This window comes from Tachysurus fulvidraco, chromosome 12 (genome assembly GCF_022655615.1).
Source record: "Tachysurus fulvidraco isolate hzauxx_2018 chromosome 12, HZAU_PFXX_2.0, whole genome shotgun sequence".
Taxonomy (NCBI): Eukaryota; Metazoa; Chordata; class Actinopteri; order Siluriformes; family Bagridae; genus Tachysurus; species Tachysurus fulvidraco.
The window spans coordinates 21,166,529-21,191,528 of record NC_062529.1 but is presented as its reverse complement, the minus strand read 5'-3'; the positions used below and the strand labels follow the sequence as shown (position 1 = coordinate 21,191,528).

The 25,000-nt window shown below is 44.8% G+C and overlaps 1 protein-coding gene across 5 annotated transcripts in view; it reads right to left on the bottom strand.

Moving 5' to 3' along the window:
• The window catches only part of ehbp1 (EH domain binding protein 1), a 155,709-nt gene that overhangs the window by 118,672 nt on the left and 12,037 nt on the right, over window positions 1-25,000 (bottom strand). For all 5 annotated transcript variants that reach the window (XM_047821214.1, XM_047821213.1, XM_047821212.1 and 2 more), the window contains exons 3-5: window positions 23,462-23,519; window positions 20,907-21,002; window positions 19,673-19,726 (exon numbers count right to left, since the gene is read on the bottom strand). In XM_047821214.1, coding sequence (XP_047677170.1) covers window positions 19,673-19,726; window positions 20,907-21,002; window positions 23,462-23,519 — 208 coding nt within the window. The remainder of the gene's footprint in view (window positions 1-19,672; window positions 19,727-20,906; window positions 21,003-23,461; window positions 23,520-25,000) is intronic.

Here is a 25,000-nt window from a genome sequence, read left to right as displayed (position 1 = left end):
CTCTCACACGCAGAGTCTCTGTTGCCGTACTCTGTACTCTGTTGCATTACTGTTGCAGGAGCTGTGCAGAAGCTGCAATCGGTTGGAAGAATGAGTCATGATCAGCGAGGCTGTTACAGCACTGCACACACACTAGAACGAGAGAGTAAAGAGGAGTGTGTGACAGCGCATCTCTGCTCGTTCACTCACGTCTTCCACTGCGAATCAGAAATAAGAACAGAAGGCCCAGGCGCATCAACACCTTCACACTCTTAAAGACATCGTCACTCTCTCCTGGTCAGAAACATCACTAACCCAGCATGACCTCGCCCACGTCCCTGATCACATGCTGCTACATGGCTTCCGTTTACACGCTCCATCATAACTTTATCTGACTTTTCATGACGCTCTAACACGGACCCGACATATTAAAGGTGGGGTCTCCGTTGTTTGAAAGCCAATGTTGACATATGAAATCACCAAAACAAACACGCCCCAGTGCTGGAAAGCTGATCCTATATTAACATGTCCTACTTCTTGCCTTATCGTAAGCCTTTCTTCTTTCTTTCTTTGTTTTTATCCTCCATGTCGATGTTAAAACCGCTTTCTGCTAATCTAATGTCACACATGCGCACTGAGCACTCTCTCCGCCCATATTGACAAGCCCCGTCCCTTTCTGCTCATTAGCTACACGTTAGTTTTAGAAAAAAACTGACTCAGTTTCCTGAAGCGTTTCTCAAACGACGGAGACCCCACCTTTAATCTCATATCTTTCTCTCACTTGATTCCACTTCAGCACTGCTCACCGGCATCATACAACAACATTTATAGACTTAACACCACACTATTTAAACAGACAGAGAAACGACGTTGTGCCGTTCATTATTAAATTTAAAATAATCGGACCGATGCCAGATCGCTGAGATCCGAGAGTAATAAACCGGGTCAGGGTATCGCTCCATGTCACGCTACAGTACCGTCGATCATGATCTCTCGCCGTATCGCACGGAAGGGAGAAATGTCTGATTGGGGAATACTTCAGTCACAGCTATATTTAATTCGCACTGCTTTTCATACAGGCTTCACCTGCTACGTTTTCTCCGATCGCTGACCGGCTCCATCACTCAGACATAGAAATAAATCCCTTTGTTGCTGTCACAATGTGGTCCAGAGCCTCGTTTCCCTTTAGAATGCATATCCCACTCGCACAGATCAATGTGATCACAGATACATATTCCAGACTCGGCGTGTGCACAAAAAGAAGCGGATGGAGAGAATCTCAGATAAGAATCTTCCCCAGCAGCTGTGTGTGTGTGTGTGTGTGTGTGTGTGTGTGTGTGTGTATGTGCAAATGCTGTATGTATAGATATGCATCTGTCAGATAGGTGGTTGTGTGTAGTTGTATTCCCATAGGAAAAGCGAGAGGCCTTATCGACGCTGTCTAAGGGAGACTGAGATGCAGCTACGTGTAGACACTGCGACACACCTTCCTCCAACACACACACACACACACACACTCAGTTCTCACTGCATCTAAGACCCCATTACACATTACGGCGATATTTCCATTAAACCCCGCATTACATTACTACAGACACGGTGTCAATGCGTTCACCTGTTAACGGGGATTATTATATTTTTAATTTCTTGCGCTAGCAATCCTTCAAATAGTAATGTTGATGTTAATAAGAGTTATATCGCTATATCGCTAAATCTCTGAGCTGTTAAAGCTCGTGTATCCAGACTCTATTCCCATAAATGAATCGACCGGCAGGCGTTATTTTACCGTGTACAAAAAAAAAACAACAACAACGACCTTCTGCCGGTTTATTAGTCGAGGAGTTTCATCGAATTGTATTGAACCCCCAAGACCTCGTCACCTCACGACGGTGTCTGATCTGACTACAAAAACGATCCTCCTTTCTGATTATGCTTCCCAGACCACGACTAGAGGAACACGACTGAATGTAGCTCATGTGAAGGATCGTAAAGGTGAATATATCTTTTCTGCTCGATTACTATTATAAAGATGAGTTCTTTCCGACCCTAACACTAGCTTGTACGGTATGAGTGCTTAATCGGAGGTAAACGTGCTGGATCGTGACTAGGAGTGAAGGACGTTTCACAATCCTGTCCGATCTGGAAGCCGAGATGGAGCAGAACCTGATATCCAGGTGTAGCTGCCTTGCCTCGAGAATAAAAGGCAGGACACCCAAGACTGTCATTACGGCAGAGCGACCGGGCCAGACACGTCTCCCACCTCTTAAACTATGCCGTGGCACAAAATACGGGGCGACACCTGGGCATCTCCACTCCAACCGCCCATCTTCAGATGCAAACAAATCACGCAGACTTCCACTCCCACCGGGCCTGACCCCGGATAACAGGCTCGACGTAGCACTTTCAATAACACGAAGACGGCGAGGGGGGAAAAAACGTCGGCTCTGCGACGGCTCTTGACATTTGTGTTGACATTTGAGCCCCTGTTGAATCGCTCGGAAATATAGCGTGTCATCCCTGAAGAAAACGGTGCCCACCTCCCCCCTTCTTATCAAGCAGATTAGCCCGCTGTATTATACCGAGCTAATAGCGCATGTAGATACTCTGTGAATGAATTTTCCAAAAGCATCAAACACTTAAGACGGATTTAGGGCCCACTCTCCAGAAAGAAATACTTAAGAATATGCAAATACCCAACAAAGAATTGGGTTTTAACTAGATTTGACGAGCACAAACAATAAAATGTGCTCTTTTCCCCGGCCGCCGGTGTCAATCAGGAGGTGAGATTAAGAGCCGCGCTTCTGACAATGTGTAAAATGGAAAGGGACAATGAGGCACATTTAATTTATCACAGGGATATGACTATCAATGCGCTCGCATTGTGTCTTCTGAATTGCTAAACATGTCGCCGAGAGGGAAGACGAGGGCTTGCCAGGTCAGCTGAAGGATGCCCCCTACTGCCATGCTAATGTACTTCAACCAGATAAACCTGAACGCCAGCGGAGACCAGATTCCTCTCAAACGTGAACGTAATTAACACAGATTTAAATATGATTAAAACGATCGAATATGCAGATTAGTAATCATCTGATCAGAAGAGTACAAATTCCCAGAGAGCCAAGAACATCTATACGGCTAACAAGAGCCACCGGTGAAAATAATAGTTTTTAAAGAATAAGTCAACGGCCATTAAAGAACACCGTTACCATGAAGACTTGCACTTGGTTCGCAGCAGTGTTTATGTAGGTGATACGTATCATTATAACATCCATCTAAATTCCAAGAACAGAAGATTTACCAGTAGAACATTAACCAGAGCATCACTGTGCCTCTGCCAGCTTGACTTCTTCCTATAGTGCATCCAAGTGCTATCTCTTCCCTAGGAATGAGACGTCACACACACACACACACACACACACACACACACACACACACACACACACACACACACACACACACACACACCGCTAATGATTGCTCCATGGTCACATGCAGCAAGCTGTGATGTTCTGTGTGTTCTGACTCCTTTCTATTATTCACTTTTTCATCAAGAAAATATGATGTTCCTTGCTCCGTGGTCCCCTTGCTCCATGGCCCAGTCCTGATGCCCACCTGCCCGTTGTAGGAACGTTCAGTGGTGTACAGGTGTCAGGGTGTTTGACTACACGGCTTCGTATGCAGCAAGCTGTGATGCTCTGTGTGTTCTGACTCCTTTCTATCATTCACTTTTCATCAATCTGTGCTACAGTTATTCTTGTGTAAGATCAGACCAGACAGGATAAACTTCAACCCCCCCCCCCCCACACACACACACACATCACTGAGCCTTGAGCTCCCACTGATCATTAATTCACCAGTCGCCCTTCCTTGGGGCAGTTTTGGTAGATACTAAGGGAACCCCTACAGACCTGCTGTTTTGGAGAAGCTCTGACCCGGTCGTCTATCCGTCACAACGTCCGGCGACGAGATAATATTCACTTCACCCGTCAGTGGTTTTAACAACACGGATGATCGGTGCACGGTAAAAACGAGCGTATTGACGCGAACCTGTCGGAGCTGCGGTTATAGAAAACTAATCAACGATAACTGACCAATCAGAATGGAGAATTCTCATGGAAAATCAGCAGTGCAGGGTTTAATAATTTCAACCACACTTCGATTAACGCTAGCAGGAAGAGAGACCTGGAAGCGTTGTGTACTCGGCATGACTGTAAATACAAAAAAAAAAAAAAAAAAGATCATTTAAATATTTAAATTTCACGGGTAATATTTTTCCCGAGTGACTTCTGCCTCAGAAGTGACGGTGTGCGTGTGTGTGTGTGTGTGTGTGTGTATTTTGGCTCATCAGGGGAGGCTAGCCCAGCTGTCCAGGTATTGATCCACAGCTGGTGCCAGTATGGGGGGTGAGGGTCACAGCTGTGGGCGGTCCTACCATACACACACACCAAATTATCAGTCAGTGCAGAGGAAGGGGCCTGACCTCCTCCTTTTGTTTCATCAGTTCATTAATTAGAGACACACCAGAAAGGAAACAAACAGCTCCCTCCTTCCTCCCAAACTAACCACACAATCTACTCTATAAAAGCGACACACACAGTTTTGGTCTCACTGCATCAGGTCACGTCTACGAAGAGATCAGAAAAGTCACGTAACTTACGTCCGTTAGTTTGTTATTCACCAACAGGTCAGTGCTCATTACTGCTCATTATCTGCTCCATATGCATACAGGTGCTTCATCTTCAATGTTTTACTCCACCTCTCCAGCTGGGGTATAAAATAAGGGCTCCCCTGAAACTGCCAGGTGCCCGAGATCTGTGACTATCAGAGACCTGATGATGGCTCAAGATTCACTAATAATGCGTGTATATATATATATATATATATATATATATATATATATATATATATATATATATATATATATATATACACCTGATCAGACCATCTCCCGTCACTGAAAGTATCTTGGCCACAAATGCCCCTTTCCCACCGAGGCAGTTTGAGTGCAGGTTCGGAGCCTAATTTAGAACCAGTTCTTTCTGTTTCGACAGCCAAAGCACCGGCTCTGAACCAGGAAACGTGGTTCTTAAACGTGGTTCTTAAGAACTGCTTGTGTCAGGGGCTGTGGGCGGGGCTGTGGGCGGGGCTACTGTTAGCACCTTTGATCATGTACATTAAGTATACTAATGTTTAATACACTTACTTTACCGCAATATGATCAGTTATCAGCACACATGATAGGAGGTAGCTACATGCTAAGGCTAAATTCTTTCTGTGTTAATGATAAAATAATGTTATGTACTTTCTCCATTACAACCTCTGTTTATACAGATTACACGGAGCTGCACGTACATGTTGGATTCACCGCATTTGGATGCTAATGTAGGTTCGCAAAGCCATGAGCGTTAACAGTAAAGCAACATCCGCCATTGTTGATGTTGTGTTTGTCGCTGCTGAGCTAACGTTGCTTGGACACGTGACACGTATACAGTGACGTCAGACTCGGCTCTGTGATGCTCTCTAACTGATGGAAAGGCAAACCGGTTCTTAGAAGGTTCGCCAGTGGAACCAACTTTGAACCAGCACCAGCACTAGCTCTGAACCAGCACCCGCTTCTTTTTGGTGGAAAAGGGGTATTAATGGAATGATCAGAAGGTTACAAGTTTCTCTTTTGTGTGTTTAAGTCTCTAGGTTTGATTTTATTTTGCCCTCATCGGTCTGTATTGTTTTTTGTTTCTGTTTGTTTATTAGTGTTCGCTACTTTGTCTATTCGTGTCCTCGAGCTGTTTCAATTCAGTGTATCGTTAAAACTTTAATTAAGCTTTTTTTCTCTTTACTGGAGCCTTATTTTAAAACATATGTACACTCAAGTTTGGCCAATAAATACCCAAATGCCAGGTTCACTTTTGCATCTGGATCCTCTCGAGGTTTCTTCCTCTTCCATCTAAGGAAGTTTTTTCCTTAATCTTGAACTTCTTGTACTATATGTATCTCTTACATCCTGTTGCGGTTACGTCCTTTTTTCTTCGTAATGTCACGGACGCGTCTCTTTACGTAAACGAACATGTCTTGTACGACATGAAGCTGTGCTGGTTTAGGTCTTTCTCCCTGTAAACACGACCAGCGACGTGCTGAAAATCACAGCTTCTGCACTGTTCCATAATCGACAGAGATAAAAAACTGCTGAACCAAATGAACCGTAAGTGTAAAATGTGTTTAAAGTGCTTTCCATCTCGTTTCTCACTGTCCTCACTGCCTCATCACATCACACTCCACCGACACACACACACACACACACACACACACACACACACACACACACACCCTTATCAGTGAGGTCAGAGCGCAGTGTCCAGTCGTCTCCTTCTCATCACACGGCTGACCAGAAAAATAAATTACAGCCTCCCGAAAACTCCTACCGTTGCAATACTGCCGAGCGCACACGCTCACATGAGACACAGATATATTGGATTAACAGACGAGTTCATTCCGTTTTTAGAGGTGCTACCTCATCATTTTCCACCTCATTCCACACACACAACCGAATGGCCCTACACAACAACGATTACATCTTTAGCACTAACTGAAATCTACAAGCAGAGGCCCATCAAACATATAAAATAAACAGTTATCAGTAATTTGCTGACAGTGTGTGTTTGTGTGTGTGTGTGTGTGTGTGTGTGTGTGTGTGTGTGTGTGAGAGAGAGAGAGAGACAGAGAGAGAGACAGAGAGACAGAGAGAGGCAGAGAGAGAGAGACAGAGAGAGGCAGAGAGAGAGAGAGAGAGAGAACCAGAGAGATACAGAGAGAGACAGAGAGAGAGAGAGAGGGAGAGAGGCAGAGAGAGAGGCAGAGAAAGAGAGAGAGAGAGGCAGAGAGAGAGAGAGAGACTACAGTGTAGTGCACACATTAAAAGTGCATGCTGGGTAAAACAGTCCATTCCAATGCTGAGGTCTAACTAGGGTTGCAAAGGGGCAGAAAGTTTCCAGTAAATTTCCACGGGAACTTAATCTGGGGAATTTTGGAAATTTTCCAAATTGGAAACTTTACAGGAATTTATAGCAATTTACGGGAATTTACAGGAATTATTTGGAAATATAGTGAAATGTATATAAACTATATCATATACAAACAAATAAACATGTTGTTTGGTCATAAGCAGATGTATGTAAGGTAAAACAAATTTTAACAATGACGTCTTGACTGATTTAATTGTAAGTAGAACTTTAACTGATTATTTCATTGAGTAACACAAAAGCATAATAAACATTATTATGATTGTAATAAACAAACTTAATTGTAATAAACATTATTTTAAAGAGGATTTTTTATTTCGTGGTGAGTGTGTGTGTGGGGGGGGTCATCAAATAATCTGTGTATGTGTAGCACTCCTAATGTACTGCTTATTAAGAGTTAGTAAGGTAGTTATTAAGTTTAGGTATTGGGTACAATTAAGAATATAGAATAATGTAATGCAGAATAAGGCATTAATATGTGCTTAATAAGTAGCCAATATTCTATTAATATTCATGCTAATAAGCAACTAGTTAAATGACCCTAAAAGGGGGTTTGACCTCAATGGCCTTCCAGTAAGCAGTGTGCAAGTGACCGAGTAACGCAGGGTACAAATTCAACTTAAATTGCTTCAAATCTTGTTATTTTAAACAAAATAATGCTGCAAGATTTTTTTTAACTACATTTAAGTTCCTTGTTATAGGCGACTCTGCATTTTTTTTTTTAATTCCCAGTTTATTCCCATATATTCCTGTTTATTCCCATGGAAATTTTCCAGCCCTGAAATTTCCCGGGATTTTGCAACCCTAGGTCTGACCGAGTCCAAGTTATTCCATGATTAGTGATTAGTCCTCGATCGTGTCGGCTCGGCTCAGACGGATCCGAGATCGCGACGCGGCTCAGTCAGCTCCGTTACTAAAACAACATCGGGTCAGTTCTGCACAGTACTCACAGCTGCAGGCTAGACATTACTACACTGCAGGCTAGAGCAGACAAACATGCTCTCTGTGCTCCTCTAAGTTTGATCCCTTTATATTTACCGTGTGAAACGTCCACGAAGGTTGTTTACGGTAATAATGTCGTTCGTTCAGAATCGGTACAAATTCAGTTACGTTATGAAGTGAAGTCGTGACGTGATGAGACTTCACTGACAACTTAATGAACCAGAGTGGGAAAGTAAAAGAAAAGAGCTTGTGTGTGTGTGTGTGTGCGTGTGCGTGTGTGTGTGTGTGTGTGTGTGTGTGTGTGTGTGTTGCCAGATATAATCTGCTGCAACAGCGATGTCATAATATTAAGCCACATCTGACCTTTCTGAACCACTGGCAGTCCAGGCACAAGAAAAACAACAAGGAGACCTACTGATAGAGAAAGACAAATAAAACACACAGGGATTAGTGTGTGTGTGTGTGTGTGTGTGTGTGTGTGTGTGTGTGTGTGTGTGTGTGTGTGTCCTGCTTAACACCAAGATGCTAAAATCGAACTTCGTTCAGTAGCATTGCCTGAGACATTCCTAAAACACAATGAAGTGTGAAGAATGACACACACACACACACACACACACACACACACACACACACACACACACACACACACACACACACAGGTGAACACAGACATCAATATAGAAAGGTACACACACAGACACAGATATAGAAACACAGGTGCACACACAGAGACAGAAATAGACAGGCACGCAAACAGAGACAGACACACAGAGACAGACAGACGCACACACACAGAGACAGACGCACAGAGACAGACACACAGAGACAGACAGACGCACACACACAGAGACAGACGCACAGAGACAGACGCACGCACACAGAGACAGACAGACGCACACACAGAGACAGATGCACAGCCACAGACAGGCGCGCACACACACACACAGACAGATGCACAGAGACAGACAGACACACAGAGACAGACAGGCGCACACAGACACACAGAGACAGACAGGCGCACACAGACACACAGAGACAGACAGGCACACACAGAGACAGAGACAGACAAGCGCACACAGACACAGAGACAGACACACAGAGACAGACAGGCGCACACAGACACACAGAGACACTCACACAGAGACAGACACACAGAGACAGACAGACGCACACACACAGAGACAGACGCACAGAGACAGACAGACGCGCACACACACAGAGACAGACGCACAGCCACAGACAGGCGCGCACACACACAGAGAGACAGATGCGCAGAGACAGACAGATGCACACACAGATACACAGACAGACACACAGAGACAGACAGGCACACACAGACACACAGAGAGAGACAGAGGCACACACAGACACACAGAGAGAGACAGAGGCACACACAGACACACAGAGAGAGACAGAGGCACACACAGACAGACAGGCGCACACACACACAGAGACAGACAGGCACACAGAGACACACAGAGAGAGACAGAGGCACACACAGACACACAGAGAGAGACAGAGGCACACACAGACACACAGACAGACAGGCGCACACAGACAGACAGGCGCACACAGGCGCACACACAGAGACAGACAGAGGCACACACAGACAGATGCACAAAGACAGACAGAGGCACACACAGATACACAGACAGACACACAGAGACAGACAGAGGCACACACAGACACACAGAGAGAGACAGAGGCACACATAGACACACAGAAACAGATGCACAGAGACAGGCAGATGCACACACAGATACACAGACAGACACACAGAGACAGACAGAGGCACACACAGACACACAGAGACAGATGCACAGAGACAGGCAGATGCACACAGATACACAGACAGACAGGCAGACCGAGACAGATGCGCAGACACAGACGCGCACAGACAGATGCACACACAGATACACAGACAAGCACATAGATAAACACACTTAGTAAGATTTGATAGCTATGTGTTCATCAGCAGAAGCCTTAAAAAACAGAAAGAGACAGAGAGGGACTCAGAGATAGAAAAAGAGAGACACAGAGAAATAGACGCACTGAAACAAAACTTTTCTGCTATCAGGAAACCTTCTCATGGCAGGAAACCTATTAAGGACAGACAATGATTAACAGTTTGCTTTCTTTTATTTTTTCCTTATTTACATCAAGGAAAAGAGCGTTTAAAGCTGCTACACCACCAATACACAAAGTTTATTTCTCGTGTCTCACAAAGACACTGTCCCACATGAACAGCAAACAGATACATGCATGTGTGAGTCTCTCTCTGTCTCTCTCTCTGTCTCTCTCACACACACACAGTCCCATAAGAGTGCTGTACGCATGTGTCCAGGTCTCGGCTGGAGACCTCAGAGAGCAACAGGGTTTAAGAACGTTCCAGAAAAGCGGATTAACGAGCGCTCCCAGGTGACGCAGACACACGCCTGGGCCTGCGTTCATGTTTATTTCAGCTCCTGCTTCACACTGGGCAAAGTCAAAACAAAAGATTGTTCCTGTTTACTCAGTATGTGTGTGGGGGTCATGTGCCAGCGAGAGTGGTCAAAGCCGGAGGAGCCTGGGACAGAAGTGAAGAGAACGAATGAAGGACAAGTACAAGCCCACACACACACACACACACACACACACACACACACACACACACACACTTTGCTTTCCATGGTGATATCAAAACTTCTGCTACATTCATGATGGTGAATCACTGAGACTAATAATAATAATAAAGCTGATAATTATAGCAATTTTAGTTTTCTTTCACCATCTCTCTCTCTTTATCTCTCGCTCTCTCTCTATCGCTCTCTCTCTCTCTCTCTCTATCGCGCTCTCTCTCTCTCTTTATCGCTCTCTCTCTCTTTATCGCTCTCTCTCTATCGCGCTCTGTCTCTCTCTCCATCGCGCTCTGTCTCTCTCTCTCTATCGCGCTCTGTCTCTCTCTCTATCGCGCTCTCTCTCTCTCGCGCTCTCTCTCTCTCGCACTCTCTCTCTCTCTCTTTATCGCACTCTCTCTATCGCGCTCTCTCTCTCTCTCTTTATCGCTCTCTCTCTATCGTACGCTCTCTCTCTCTCTCTCTATCGCTCTCTCTCTCTCTCTATCGCGCTCTCTCTCTCTCTATCGCGCTCTCTCTCTCTCTCTATCATGCTCTCTCTCTCTATCGCGCTCTCTATCGCGTGCTCTCTCTCTCTCTATCGCGCTCTCTCTCTCTCTATCACGCTCTCTCTCTCTCTCTATCACGCTCTTTCTCTCTCTCTATCACGCTCTTTCTCTCTATCGCGCTCTCTCTCTCTATCGCGCGTTCTCTCTCTCTATGGCGCTCTCTCTCTCTCTATCGCACTCTCTCTCTCAGAAGTGAGGATGATGCACAGAGTTTCAACTAAAAACACACTGAGCTGTTTGTCAATGTGTTTTTTGGTAATGAATAAAAACAAACAAACAAACAAACAAACAAACAAACAAATAAATAAATGCCTGGACAGACTGTGAACATTTAAATGCACTTCTGAGTGATTTGTTGATGAAGTTACTTACAGACAATCAGAATGTTTAACTCAGTTAATAAGTGTGTTAGTGTCTGGAGCTCAGATGGTTTCTGACTCATACATTATTTAATGTGACATATTTTGCCACTCAGTCCATTCACTATTACAGTTTTTCATGAGACATTATGGGACATGGACCCCTGACCATCACACCCATGTTTACTTCTTCCCCAAACTGTTAGCATGACATTAGAAGCACACAGGTATATAAACTGTAGCTTTACAGTGGATACAAACACTGTACCAGCACGACAACGTCACTGTACACGAAGCCCCAGAGCTTCATGAAGACATGGTGTGGAGGTTAAGAACTCGAGTGTCCTGCACAGAGCCCTGACTCTGACTCAACACCACTGAACACCGACTGAACCTCAGACCTCTTCACCTCACATCAGTGTCTGATCTCACTAACGTTCTTGTAGCTGAATGAACACATCACATGAACATCCTCACATCTAGTGGAAAGACTTCCAGATTATTACATGTTAAATTTGATATCAAGTGCACTTTAATGAGGAATAAATTAAAAACAACTCAAGGATTCTTAGTACAGGGAGTTTTAGGGATCACTTTCTTCTTAGTTTCTAAAAGATCAAAAACCTTACACACACACACACACACACACACACACACACACACACACACACACACACACACACACACACACACAGACAAAGACACAGACATACACTCAGACACACAGACAAAGACACACAGACACACACAGACAAAGCACACACACACACACACACACACACACACACTGACAAAGACACAGACATAGACACAGACAGACACACAGACACACAGACACACACAGACACACACAAAGACACACACACACAGACAAAGACACACACACACAAAGACACACAGACACACAGACACACACGCACAGACACACACACACGCACAGACACACACACACGCACAGACACACACGCACAGACACACACGCGCAGGGACACGCGAACAGGGACACACGCACAGGGACACGCGCACAGGGACAGATACAGAAACAGAGACAGACACACAGTCCTGCACACACACACACACACACACACACACACACACACACACACACACACACACACACACACACACAGAGACACACACAGAGTTAGAGAGAGTGAAACAGCCAAATCCATTCATTGACTGTCCTCTAGTGACTACAGATAGAAGTGTACTCTGGCACTCTGGTTCTTTAGTACAAATATCAATAACAAAATCTGTGATGGTTCACAATCTGAACTACAAGATATACATACACACATAATATACACACAAAAAACATGTTCAAACAGAGCTGTGCCTCCACACATCATATATGTTTCATAGCGTTTAAAAATAAAGGAGGATTTCAGCCGTCCATCAAACGAGAAGCCGAGCAACGTGTGATGTTTGGATCATTTTAAAAATAAGCTAACGAGCAAGAGTTGTTCGTCTCGCATGCAAATATTTTAAAGCATGTTAATATTCATAACAGAAACAAAGACACTGATTTTTCCTGAGTATTTCCTCCATTTCCAAAATAAAGGAATGTCAAAGACACACACACACACACACACTAATCTGGTGCCAAATAGGTCTGCCCAAGGAGCTTTGATGTCAGTCTCACTTGGCGCGCTCCCCTTCACCTCTCTTCCTTTTTTCTTTCTCCTTTTCTCTCTCACTCTCTCTCTCAGCATGCAAGGACACACAGCGTGTGTGTGTGTGTGTGTGTGTGTGTGTGTGTGTGTGTGTGTGTGTGTGAGAGAGAGAGACGGAGAGAGATGTTTGGCATGTCTTTGATCACTCGTTATTAGTGAGGTATGCACAGACAAGAGGAATTAAGAATCCTTTCTTCCTCCTCTTTTCACTCTCACTTCATTATTTCCCCTCCATTTTCTCTGACTTTCCTCCATGACTTTCCCCTGAACAGACAGGACCCTGAACCTCATGCGTTTTATTCTTCTGTCTCATTAAAAAAGCAGCGATAGCATGTATGCTAGCCTGTTAGTACGCTAGTGTAGCAGCTTGTGGAAACAATAAATATACACACACACACACGCACACACACACACACACACACACACACACACACTCGCACACCAAATTATTATGCAGAGTGACGTACATTTCTGTCATTTATACAGCTAAGTAACTGTTGGTCAAGGGCCTTGCTCATGGGCCCAGGAATAGGCAGCTTGGTGGACCGGGGATTCAAACTCATGACCTTCTGATCAGTAGTCCAACACCTTAACCACTGAGCTACCACTTCCCCTTTCATATCAGTTCAAGCAAAACTGATGATGACATCTTTTTTTTTTTTAAGGAACATAAAACACACCGCTCCAAGTTATAATGCACAACGCAATCTGAACACATTTAACTGGTCATAACTAATTCAAAACAGAAAGTATTTCTAGCAGGAACAGATCGTTTTTCAAAAACAAAGTTTAAAGTTGAGGTGCACGATGTTTGAGAAATGCTTCAGAAAACCGAGTCTGGCCGACAAACAAGTCTAACGTGTAGCCAATGAGCAGAAAGGGGCGTGTCTTGTCAATAAGTGGCAGAGAGAGTGTTCAGGGCGCATGTGTGACATTAGCAGGAAGCGATTGAAACATTGACATGGCGGATACCTGCCGTTACCTCTGCCTCGGGTTCTAGGTGTTGAACGTCGTCTTCCGCGTGAAACGGAGCTAAACCCTTCACGGTTACTCATTGAGTTCATTTATTGATTAAAAAAAAAATCCCCTCGGCCAGCTGCCCCAGCAGGTTCCGTCATAATAGTTGCCTGGGTTACGTATGTATGTGTGGGGCGGAGCTATCAATACAGGGGTGGGACCCATTTGAGTTAGGGGCGTGTTTGTTTTGGTGATTTAACACCTTTAACTTACACTCTCGTCCATTAAACTTGTTAGTCCATGTAGAGTTTCTGCTTATATTTCATTTGATTGAGTCCCAAAGCTTCTGTTTTGAGGTACACAGAAGTTCTCAATAGAAATGATTGTGGCCACACCATGATACTGTCTCTCTCTATGGGATGGTGTCGTGTCCTGCATGATTCTTCTTTTTATACTACGGCACGTAACGGTCAGTTAGAAACTATATATATTTTGCTGAGGTCATCATCTCACTTCCCGATATTCCTGCCCACATCATCTCTCTGCCACTTCCTTACTGACGTCACGTCTTCTTGTGACCGTTTGCTGACCGTCTAGAACTCCAATCATCTGGACCATCCGGTGTAGCACAGCATGGATCAGTGAATAAAACTGTTTGTAAATTAATCTTTATGTTTATGCACTACAAGCTTCTGGAGGATTCTTCTCACTTATTTTCTACCACTTATCCGAACTTCTCGGGTCACGGGGAGCCTGTGCCTGTCTCAGGCGTCATCGGGCATCAAGGCAGGATACACCCTGGACGGAGTGCCAACCCATTGCAGGGCACACACACACTCTCATTCCCTCACACACACACACACACACACACACTACGGACAATTTTCCAGAGATGCCAATCAACCTACCATGCATGTCTTTGGACCGGAGGAGGAAACCGGAGTACCCGGGGAGGCACAGGGAGAACATGCAAACTCCTCACACACAAAGCGGAGGCGGGAATCGAACCCCCAACCCTGGAGGTGTGAGGCGAACGTGCTAACCACTAAGCCACTGTGCCCCCGGATTCTGCCGTTTAAACACTATTCATTTGACTGACAGAAACTTTCCTTGATAAGCCGAACTGGTCTGCGGTCCGAATCGCATGCGTCTCTTCACGGTCCGACGATCTCTGTGTAATAAATGTTTTCATGCCTTTTTCTCGTCGTACTGCATAAAAACTGTGACCTGCTTAATAAAGTAGAACAACCTCTTTAAGTAGGTTTACCTTTAATTACGGTCACCTGGTAAAATAATCATCAAACCTGTATGATTTTTATACCAGTTATCTACAATGACAGGAGAATAAAACGAGGAAAACAAAAACGAAATGATTATTTAACTGAAATGCTACTGATACATCACCTGCATAATAATCTGGAAAACAGTGTATACACACACACACACACACACACACTTATGACCTGATTTAAATCGATCTTCTACTTTTAAAGCCCTATTCGGACGGGATTAGTTCTACGTGTGGACGTGGGGTAATGCAATTTTACCTCAGGACGTCTGTAATATTAATTGGCCAATTCGCATGGGACAAGACATCTCAGTAAAACTAGCAGAAGTGGGAGGGGTAACTCGCTTTACGCACCACAGTAACCTCCCTGTCGTCATGTGCGTATGATGTTGCTTCCTGTCATCACGTGCGCAAACAGACAACTTGGCGCCTCCATACTTGCAAAACGTGCCAAAAACTACTTTTAAACATTAAATGACGGAATTTTACCGTACATATTTACAGCGGGTCGATTCGGACGGGATTAGTATTAACTGAGGTAATTTTTCCGGACCTTTTTACAGAAGGTAAAAGTCGCCGTAATCTTTACTGACATTGTCCGTAATGATTACCGAGATGGCCATTCGGACGGGACTAAAATCACAGAGAAGCTCTGGCAATAATTACTTTACCTCCACGTAAAACCAATCCCGTCCGAATAGTGCTTAACACTGGACAGTTTGTTTTTTAAGCTGTAAAACTGCTTGAAGTGACATTTCAGAGTAGAAAAGTTGTTATTAGATTATTATTAGATATCAAAAACACACACAAATGCAACGCTTTAACACATTTACATTAAAATCTTACACACTAAACTCTTTTAGATTAGATTAGATTCAACTTTACTGTCATGTACAGCTGCTTGCATTTTTACATCTGATGGTAATTCCATTGAAAAGGGTACCCACGTACAAGTACTTGGGTATATGGGTAGATGACAAACTTTCATTTAATGTACAAATTGCTAATTTAGTTAAGAAGCTCAAAATAGAGATCGGCTTTTATTTTCGAAATACATCGAGTTTTACATTTAATGCCAATAAAAAAAAAAATAAAAAAAAAAGCTACCTTCCTGTCTGTGATTGATCATGGTGTTTATATATTATATTATATATATATAGATTGATTGTGTGTGTGTGTGTGTATATATATATATATATATATATATATATATATATATATATATATATGTATATATATATGTGCTCCTCCTCCATCTTACGGAGCCTTGATTCGGTGTATCGTTCTTCTCTACGCTTTATTACAAATGCAAAGTCCCTTACTCACCGTTGTATTCTTTATGATCTGGTGGGTTGGATGTCACTGACCACTCGCAGAAAAACTCGCAGCATTGGTATATTTTTATACAGTACAGACCAAAAGTTTGGACACACCTTCTCATTCAAAGAGTTTTCTTCACGTGTTAATTCATAGTTTCGATGCCTTCAGTGTGAATCTACTATGAAAATTGTAGATTCACACTGAAGGCATCTAAACTATGAATTAACACGTGTTGAATTATATACGTACATAACAAAAGTGTGACACGACTGAAAATATGTCATATTCTATATTCTATTCATATGTCAGGTTCTTCAAAGTAGCCACCTTTTGCTTTGATTACTGCTTTGCACACTCTTGGCAATCTCTTGATGAGCTTCAAGAGGTGATACCTGAAATGGTCTTCCAACAGTCTTGAAGGAGTTCCCAGAGATGCTTAGCACTTGTTGGCCCTTTTGCCTTCACTCTGCAGTCCAGCTCACCCCAAACCATCTCGATCGGGTTCAGGTCCGGTGACTGTTGAGGCCAGGTCATCTGGTGCAGCACCCCATCACTCTCCTTCATGGTCAAATAGCCCTTACACAGTCTGTGTGTTTGGGGTCATTGTCCTGTTGAAAAGGTGGTGTGTCCAAACTTTTGGAAGGTGTGTCCAAACTTTTGGTCTGTACTGTATATAAATGAGGGACCCCTCATAGGGACCCTCCTCTGTCTCAATTCTGCTAGTTATCAGCTACGCTCTTCCAAGTAGTTGCTTTTTAATGTACCCAGGGTTTGGACAGATTTGGAGGGAAAACTGCATTTTCATACTATGCACCATGGGCATGGAATAATTTGCAAAAAGATGTATATCAACAAATACATTTAAGACCATCATAAAAAAATGTGGTAAAGGAGACATGTAGTTGTCCTTGTATTGTATGATTGTATGTATGTATGTTTTTTACTATGTTGTGTTTATGATGTATGGCTGCTACCTTGGCCAGGTCTCTCTTGTAAAAGAGACTGTTGATCTCAGTGAGACTTCCTGGTAAAATAAAGTTAAATAAAATAAATAAAATAAATGCAGTTAGCATTTACAAGTGGCAGTGTAATAAATAAGGGTATGAGGTTATACAGAAGGTGTAGTGATATGTACATATAGCTGAATAAGGGTGTACATAGTGTGGTTATTATATAAGTATGATACAGTATGAAGTGGTATGACAGATGTAGCTGTACAAAAGGAATGTCGTTATGATTATACCCCAAGGTCTAAAGGTCCCTCATTTGTAACAGCGACTTGACTGGCTTTTATATTTTGTGAAGTCAGAACACCTGCTGCAGGGTTTGTAATGGTTCCAGCTCTCTGTTTCTCAAGAGATGTAACATAACTGTTTTACTTTCACTCACATGTTCAATTAGAGTTAAACGGATTCATTTTATTAACCAAATGCACATGATGGAAAGAAATTCACCGTCAAAAGGCTTTTTCCCAGCAAGACTCTGCAAATTCACCTCCTGATATTTGTCCAGGAAAAATAAAATGGCTATAAGTGTCCAAGTGAAGCAGACAGTGGTGTGTGTGTGTGTGTGTGCATGCGTGTGTGTGTGTGTTAGAGAGAGTATATTAAATATGCTTCTGTGTGTGAATACATGTGTTTGTTTTGTGTGAAAGCATATGCATGTGTTTGGGCAAGAGTCTGTGTGTGTGTGTGTGTGTGTGTGTGTGTGTGTGTGTGTGTGTGTGTGTGTGTGTGTGTGTGTGTGTGTGTGTCTCTCTCTCTCTCTCTCTCTCTCTCTCAGCTGGGTAGACAGATGGACTTGAGACTCAAGACTTGGACTGGCACAGAGTGTCTGGTACTAATCCAAAAAGAATGAAGGAGGGTGAAAGAGACAAGCAGACAGACTGCAGACAGACAGGTAGACACAGAGAGGGGGGGGGAGAGGGGGGGAGAGGGAGGGAGAGGGGAGAGAGGGGGGGGAGAGAGAGGGGGGGTGGAAGGGAGAGAAAGGGGAGAGAGAGAAAGAGAGAGAGAGAGAAAGGGGGAGATGGAAGGGAGAGAAAGAGGAGAGAGAAAGAAAGAGGGAGATGGAAGGGAGAGAAAGAGGGGAGAGAGAGAGAAGGAGAGAGAGAGAGAGAGGGAGAGATCCATTCTGTCTGCCTTACAAATGCCTCTCCATCTATCTATCTTTCTATCTATCTATCTATCTATCTATCTATCTATCTATCTATCTATCTATCTATCTATCTATCCATCCATCCATCCATGCATCTATGAGGTCCAGATTACATGAAAGTCAAACCAGCAGCCTGTTTAAAAAAGAAACTCTACAAAACTAAGCACCTAAACATCCTCTAACTTTAGGAGTCAATTATGTAAATTTCTGGTCAGTAATTACAAAGTTTTTAAGGCCCTTAAATTAATGCTTTTGTGCAAATTACTTAAAAGTCTTTTCTCCTGACTCAAGTGTATGTAATGATGAGGTTCAGCCACAAGGTGGAGCAAGTCACAAAGAAGTGAAGCAAAAACAGAGAGGGGGAGAGATATCTAGTGTGTGAGAGAAAGAGAGAGAGGGAGGGAGAGATCTAGTGTGAGAGAGAGACAGAGAGAGAATTACAGAGAGACACAGAGAGAGAGAGAGAGAGAGAGAGAGAGAGAGAGAGAGAGAGAGAGAGAGAGAGAGAATTACAGAGAGAGGGGTACAAAAAACATTTCTCACATTTAGCTCAAACCTCTGAGCTAAAAAGTAAGAGAGAGAATTACAGAGAGAGAGAGAGAGAGAGAGAGAGAGAGAGAGAGAGAGAGAGAGAGAGAGAGAGAGAGAGAGAGGGAATGATATACAGAAATTAAAATCTGAACAGCAACTGTTATGGAAGAACGTGAGAAGATGAACGTGTCTCCTGTAGGTGTATTAACAGTACAGCAGTGTTTCCACCACACAGATACAGCAGCAGTGGAACAGAACGTCTGTAAAACTGTTGTGCAGCGACTCACGTTCTCAATGACGAAGGTCCAGTCTTTATCTTCAAACTCCTCTGCATGAGGGTCCTGCAGACGACATGATGACAAATCATGAACAAGAAAAAAACACAAAGTTCTGCTCGCTTCTGTAGGGATTAATAAACACACTATAATGTTGTGATGTGAGACTAATAGATCATACGGGGGATTAGTGTAAAGAAACGTCCTGTTCTTCTTAATCAAGAGCTTAATCAGTAGACTGGACAGGACACACTGTCCATAATAATACTGTGTTTAAGGACTGGCCCACTTTACTCACTAGTGCCCCTTTCCCACCGAGGCAGTTTGAGTGCAGGTTTGGAGCCTAATTTAGAACCAGTTCTTTCTGTTTCGACAGCCAAAGCACCGGCTCTGAACCAGGAAAAGTGGTTCTTAAGTAGCACCAAAACGTTGCTGGTCTAGACTTAAGAACTGCTTGTGTCAGGGGCTGTGGGCGGGGCTGTGGGCAAGGCAACTGTTAGCACCTTTTATCATGTACCTTAAGTATACTAATGTTTAATACACTTTTACTTTACTGCAATATGATACATTATCAGCACACATGATTGTAGGTAGCTACATGCTAAGGCTAACGTTTTTCTGTGTTAATGATAAAATAATGTTATGTACTTTCTCCATTACAACCTCCATTTAAACAGATTACACGGAGCTGCACGTACACGTTTTATTCGCCGCGTTTGGATGCCAATGTAGGTTCGCAAAGCCATGAGCATTAACAGTAAAGCAACATCCGCCATTGTTGATGTGTTTGTGTTTGCCGCTGCTGCGCTAACGTTGCTGTGTAACGTGACACGTATACAGTGACGTCAGACTCGGCTCTGTGATGCTCTCTAACTGATGGAAAGGCAAACCGGTTCTTAGAAGGTTCGCCAGTGGAACCAACTTTGAACCAGCACCAGCGCTAGCTCTGAACCAGCACCCGGTTCTTTTTGGTGGAAAAGGGGCATTAGACAGTAATCTACTAAACTTCTGCCCTAAGTCTACTTACTGTAAGCCAAGTCAGTCAATATCCCTGCATCAATACTGAGTGTGTTTACACACACACACACACACACACACACACACACACACACACACACACACACATGTATATATATGTTCCTTTCTTTTTATTTCTTCCTTCCTCTCTCTCGCTCTATTTCTTCCTTCCTTTCTGTGTGTGTGTGTGTGTGTGTGTGTGTGTGTGTGTGTGTGTGTGTATGTGTACCTTAAACAGGGTGACGGTGATCTCCACATTCTCAGGAACAGGCCACACCACAACTCCTCTGTACGGGTTTTTGATGCCCGGCTGCCAACTATGAGACTGAAAGAAGGAGACGGAGAAAAGGAGGTCAGAGAGAGTCGGGCACGACTCGGGCACTTTATACTCCATCATTTTAACGACAAACAACAAACAATTCCACTTTCTGAAAATGTAAATTAAGCTGAGCCAATCAGTTTAAACTGAATGAAGAGCTCGAGAACAGCTGCATAAATGAAAATAAATGAAATTGAAATAAATGAAAGAGAGAGAGAGAGACAGAGAGAGAGAGAGAGAGAGAGAGAGAGACAAAGAGAGACGTAGAAGAGTACAGAGATGACGAAGTACACCGTTACAAAAGAGGGTGCGAGCGAGATCACGCGCGCGATAGAGAAGTGAGAGAGAGAGACGCGGCAGAGCGAGCGAGAGCGGGAGGTACAGAGACAAGCGAGAGAGGGTACAGAGAGAGGTTACACAGTCGAAAGGAGCGCCCAAACGAGAGATGGAGGACCAGAGAGGAGAGAGATGAGAGGGCGCGCAGCAACCGGGAAAGGGCAGAGTACAGACGCAGCGAAGAACGAGGCAAAAGAGAGATCACGACCGCGGAAGAGCGGAGATATGAAAGATACAGCATCAGAGAGTGTTTTGCCAGACAGAAGAGAGAGAGAGAGCGCAGCGAGAGAGGATATAATATAGAGCAGAGTAGAAATAGAGTAGATAGAAAGTTGGTAGACACACGAGACAACGTCCAATTGATCACGAGCAGTGATAACTCTCTCCTAGCATTGTATACATATATATCTCTCGACAGCTCTCTACTATCTCATCGCTCTCTCTCTAAGCGATCCTCTCTTATCCCTCTATATCCCTCTCCCACTTCTTTCTCTCTCTCTCTCTCTCTCTCTCGCTACTCTCGTCGCTCGCTCTACTCTCTCCTATATCTGTTGTCGCTCATACTAGAATATGATGCGCATATCGTGTGCGCGGCTAGTTTTTTTCTACATTAAACTCGCTCGCTCTCTCTACTACTACTCTCTCTTCTCTGTTGTTAATAGGGATCTGCATCTCCGCTCTCTCTCTCGTGTCGCTCGTATCTATGTGCTTTCGCGCTCCGCGCGCTCGCGCGCCGCTCTCTCATCACTTGCGCGTAGAAGACGTGATATTAATGCGCGCGCTCGACGCGCGCCGCGCGCCGCGTGCTCGCGCTAGCGTGCGCTACTAATCCTGCGCGCGCTCGCGGCGTGACGCGCGCGTCTCCTCGCGCTGTCGCTGACGCGCTCGAGCTTGACTCTGCGCCACTCGAGCGCGCACGCGCCTGCGCTGAGAGAGTATCTTGCTCAAATCATGCAAATCTCTTCCCCTTTCATTCAAAACCTGGAAATCCATTTCAAAACATGAGCTGATGTGGCCGTTCTTAACAACCACTGAATGAAGAGCTGGAGCACAGCTGCATAAATAAATAATTAAAGTGATTAGCTGGTGCTTTTCTCTTTAGATGTGTGCTGTTAGATGTGTTAGGAAACAGACTGTGTGTGAAAGCATCTATAAACTAAACTGGTCCTGAAACTCACATATTGTTTGATTAAGTTTTAGTCTTTTAAAGGACATGTCAGATTGAACAGCGCTGATTAACACATTGTTTTTTCTGGAATCGAAGCGCTTTTGCTGTCACGCGCTCAGGAGGTCCGACCTAGTTGTTTCTCTGCGATGATCCAGTTTCCTAAAACAGAGCAGATCCGAAAGCGCGGTGACGAAGATCCCGACCTGTCCAGGCAGCTGCGTGGAAATCGAGTCATCTCCCTCGACCGTGTGCGTGAATAAAACAAACATTTCTGCACCGCTGTAGATGATGACACACTGTGACACACTGCTTCACGGATGAGTTACGCTGCTGCCTGCCTCGACACGGATCCCAGAGGAAGTGGAACCGAACAACATACGCACTCTGTCGCAAGCGCTCGGTGACTCGAAAACAAAAGTGTGTCTGTAGTCGAACTGAGATTTAGGCTCGAGATAACAGAAGACCTCTCGAACACGAGTCCGAGTGTGTATTTCTTGCCCGAACACATCTGAGTCAACCTGACGAGTGCGAAAACACTGAACTGATACTGATATTGAGGCAGGAGAGAGGCGTCAGTGGCAAGCTTAAGTTGTATCGGTAATCAGTAACGTGATTTTGAATATATATAAAAATTATAAAGAATAAGCTACAGATAGAAAAAGTGTGTCAGATCAAACAATGACCGACAGCGTGGTCACCGTAGCGACGCAAACAACTCCTGAGCTTTACCGCTGCTCGGAATTCAACACAGAGCGCCCTGAACGTCCTGAACATAAGTGTCCTGAACGTCCTGAACATAAGTGTCCTGAACGTCCTGAACATAAGTGTCCTAAACTCCCCAAAACAACATGATAGAAATTAGACTCTAAAGGGAACCCCATGGTCTTCTGGGCTGATGACATCATACATCAATACAAAGCAGAGGTTAAGAATAAACACGAGTGCTACAGGTTCTACACACCTTGGAGGATTTCCGCCGACTCCTGCGAGTCCAAACCACCACGAGTTTGTCTGGTTGCCTGAAAGAACAAACCGATAGAAAAGTCAGAACCTGATCAGAATAACGGAATGAAACAGATGAAATTAGACATTTTTTATAGTTGATTAAAACCGGTTGATTAACGCGCACTAGACATCAATTCTCTTGATCAGACACACTCACACACACAAACACACACACACACACACACACACACACACACACACACACACACACACACACACACACACTTGGCAGAGGCAGATTTTGGACACAATCAGAGCCAGAGGCCATCAGAGTGTTAGATAATCAGGCAGTTAAAGACAGACAGAATAAGAGACACAGAGTAAAAAAGACTCAGAGAGGGCTTGTCTGCAAGGCGCGGGGGCGTCTGCGAGAAGAGGGGGGGCATGGACAAGATGCAAAGGGGAGGGGGAGTGTCGGCAAGATGCATAGAGGGACGTGTCGGCGAGACCACAGAGGGGGGCGTGTCGGCGAGACAGAGAGGGGGGCATGTCGGCGAGACGCAGAGGGGGCGTGTCGGCGAGACGCAGATTGGGGCGTGTCGGCGAGACGCAGATTGGGGCGTGTCGGCAAGACGCAGATTGGGGCGTGTCGGCGAGATGCAGAGGGGGACGTGTTGGCGAGATGCATAGGGGGCGTGTCGGCGAGACGCAGATTGGGGCGTGTCGGCGAGACGCAGATTGGGGCGTGTCGGCGAGACGCAGAGGGGGACGTGTCGGCGAGATTCAGATTGGGGCGTGTCGGCGAGACGCAGAGGGGGGAGTGTCGGTGAGATGCATAGGGGGAGTGTCGGCGAGATGCATAGGGGGAGTGTCAGCGAGATGCATAGGGGGAGTGTCAGCGAGATGCATAGGGGGAGTGTCAGCGAGAAGCAGAGGGGGGGAAGTGTCGGCGAGATGCATAGGGGGAGTGTCGGCGAGATGCATAGGGGGAGTGTCGGCGAGATGCATAGGGGGAGTGTCGGCGAGATGCATAGGGGGAGTGTCAGCGAGATGCATAGGGGGAGTGTCAGCGAGATGCATAGGGGGAGTGTCAGCGAGATGCATAGGGGGAGTGTCAGTGAGATGCATAGGGGGAGTGTCAGCGAGATGCATAGGGGGAGTGTCAGCGAGATGCATAGGGGGAGTGTCCGTTGAGATTGCATAGGGGGGAGTGTCCGCGAGATGCAGCGGGGGAGTGTCAGCGAGATGCAGAGGGGGCCCAGGGGGCGTGTCGGCGAGATGCATAGAGGGAGTGTCAGTGAGATGCATAGGGGGAGTGTCAGTGAGATGCTAGGGGGAGTGTCCAGCGAGACAGATGCATAGGGGGAGGTGTCAGTGAGATAGCATAGGGGGAAGTGTCAGCGAGATGCATAGGGGAGACGTGTCAGCGAGATGCATAGGGGGAGTGTCAGCGAGATGCATAGGGGGAATAATTCAGCGGATGACACCAATAGGTGGTGTCAGCGATTGCAGTCGGGGAGTGTCAACGTAGATGCATACGCGAGACAGCGCTTAA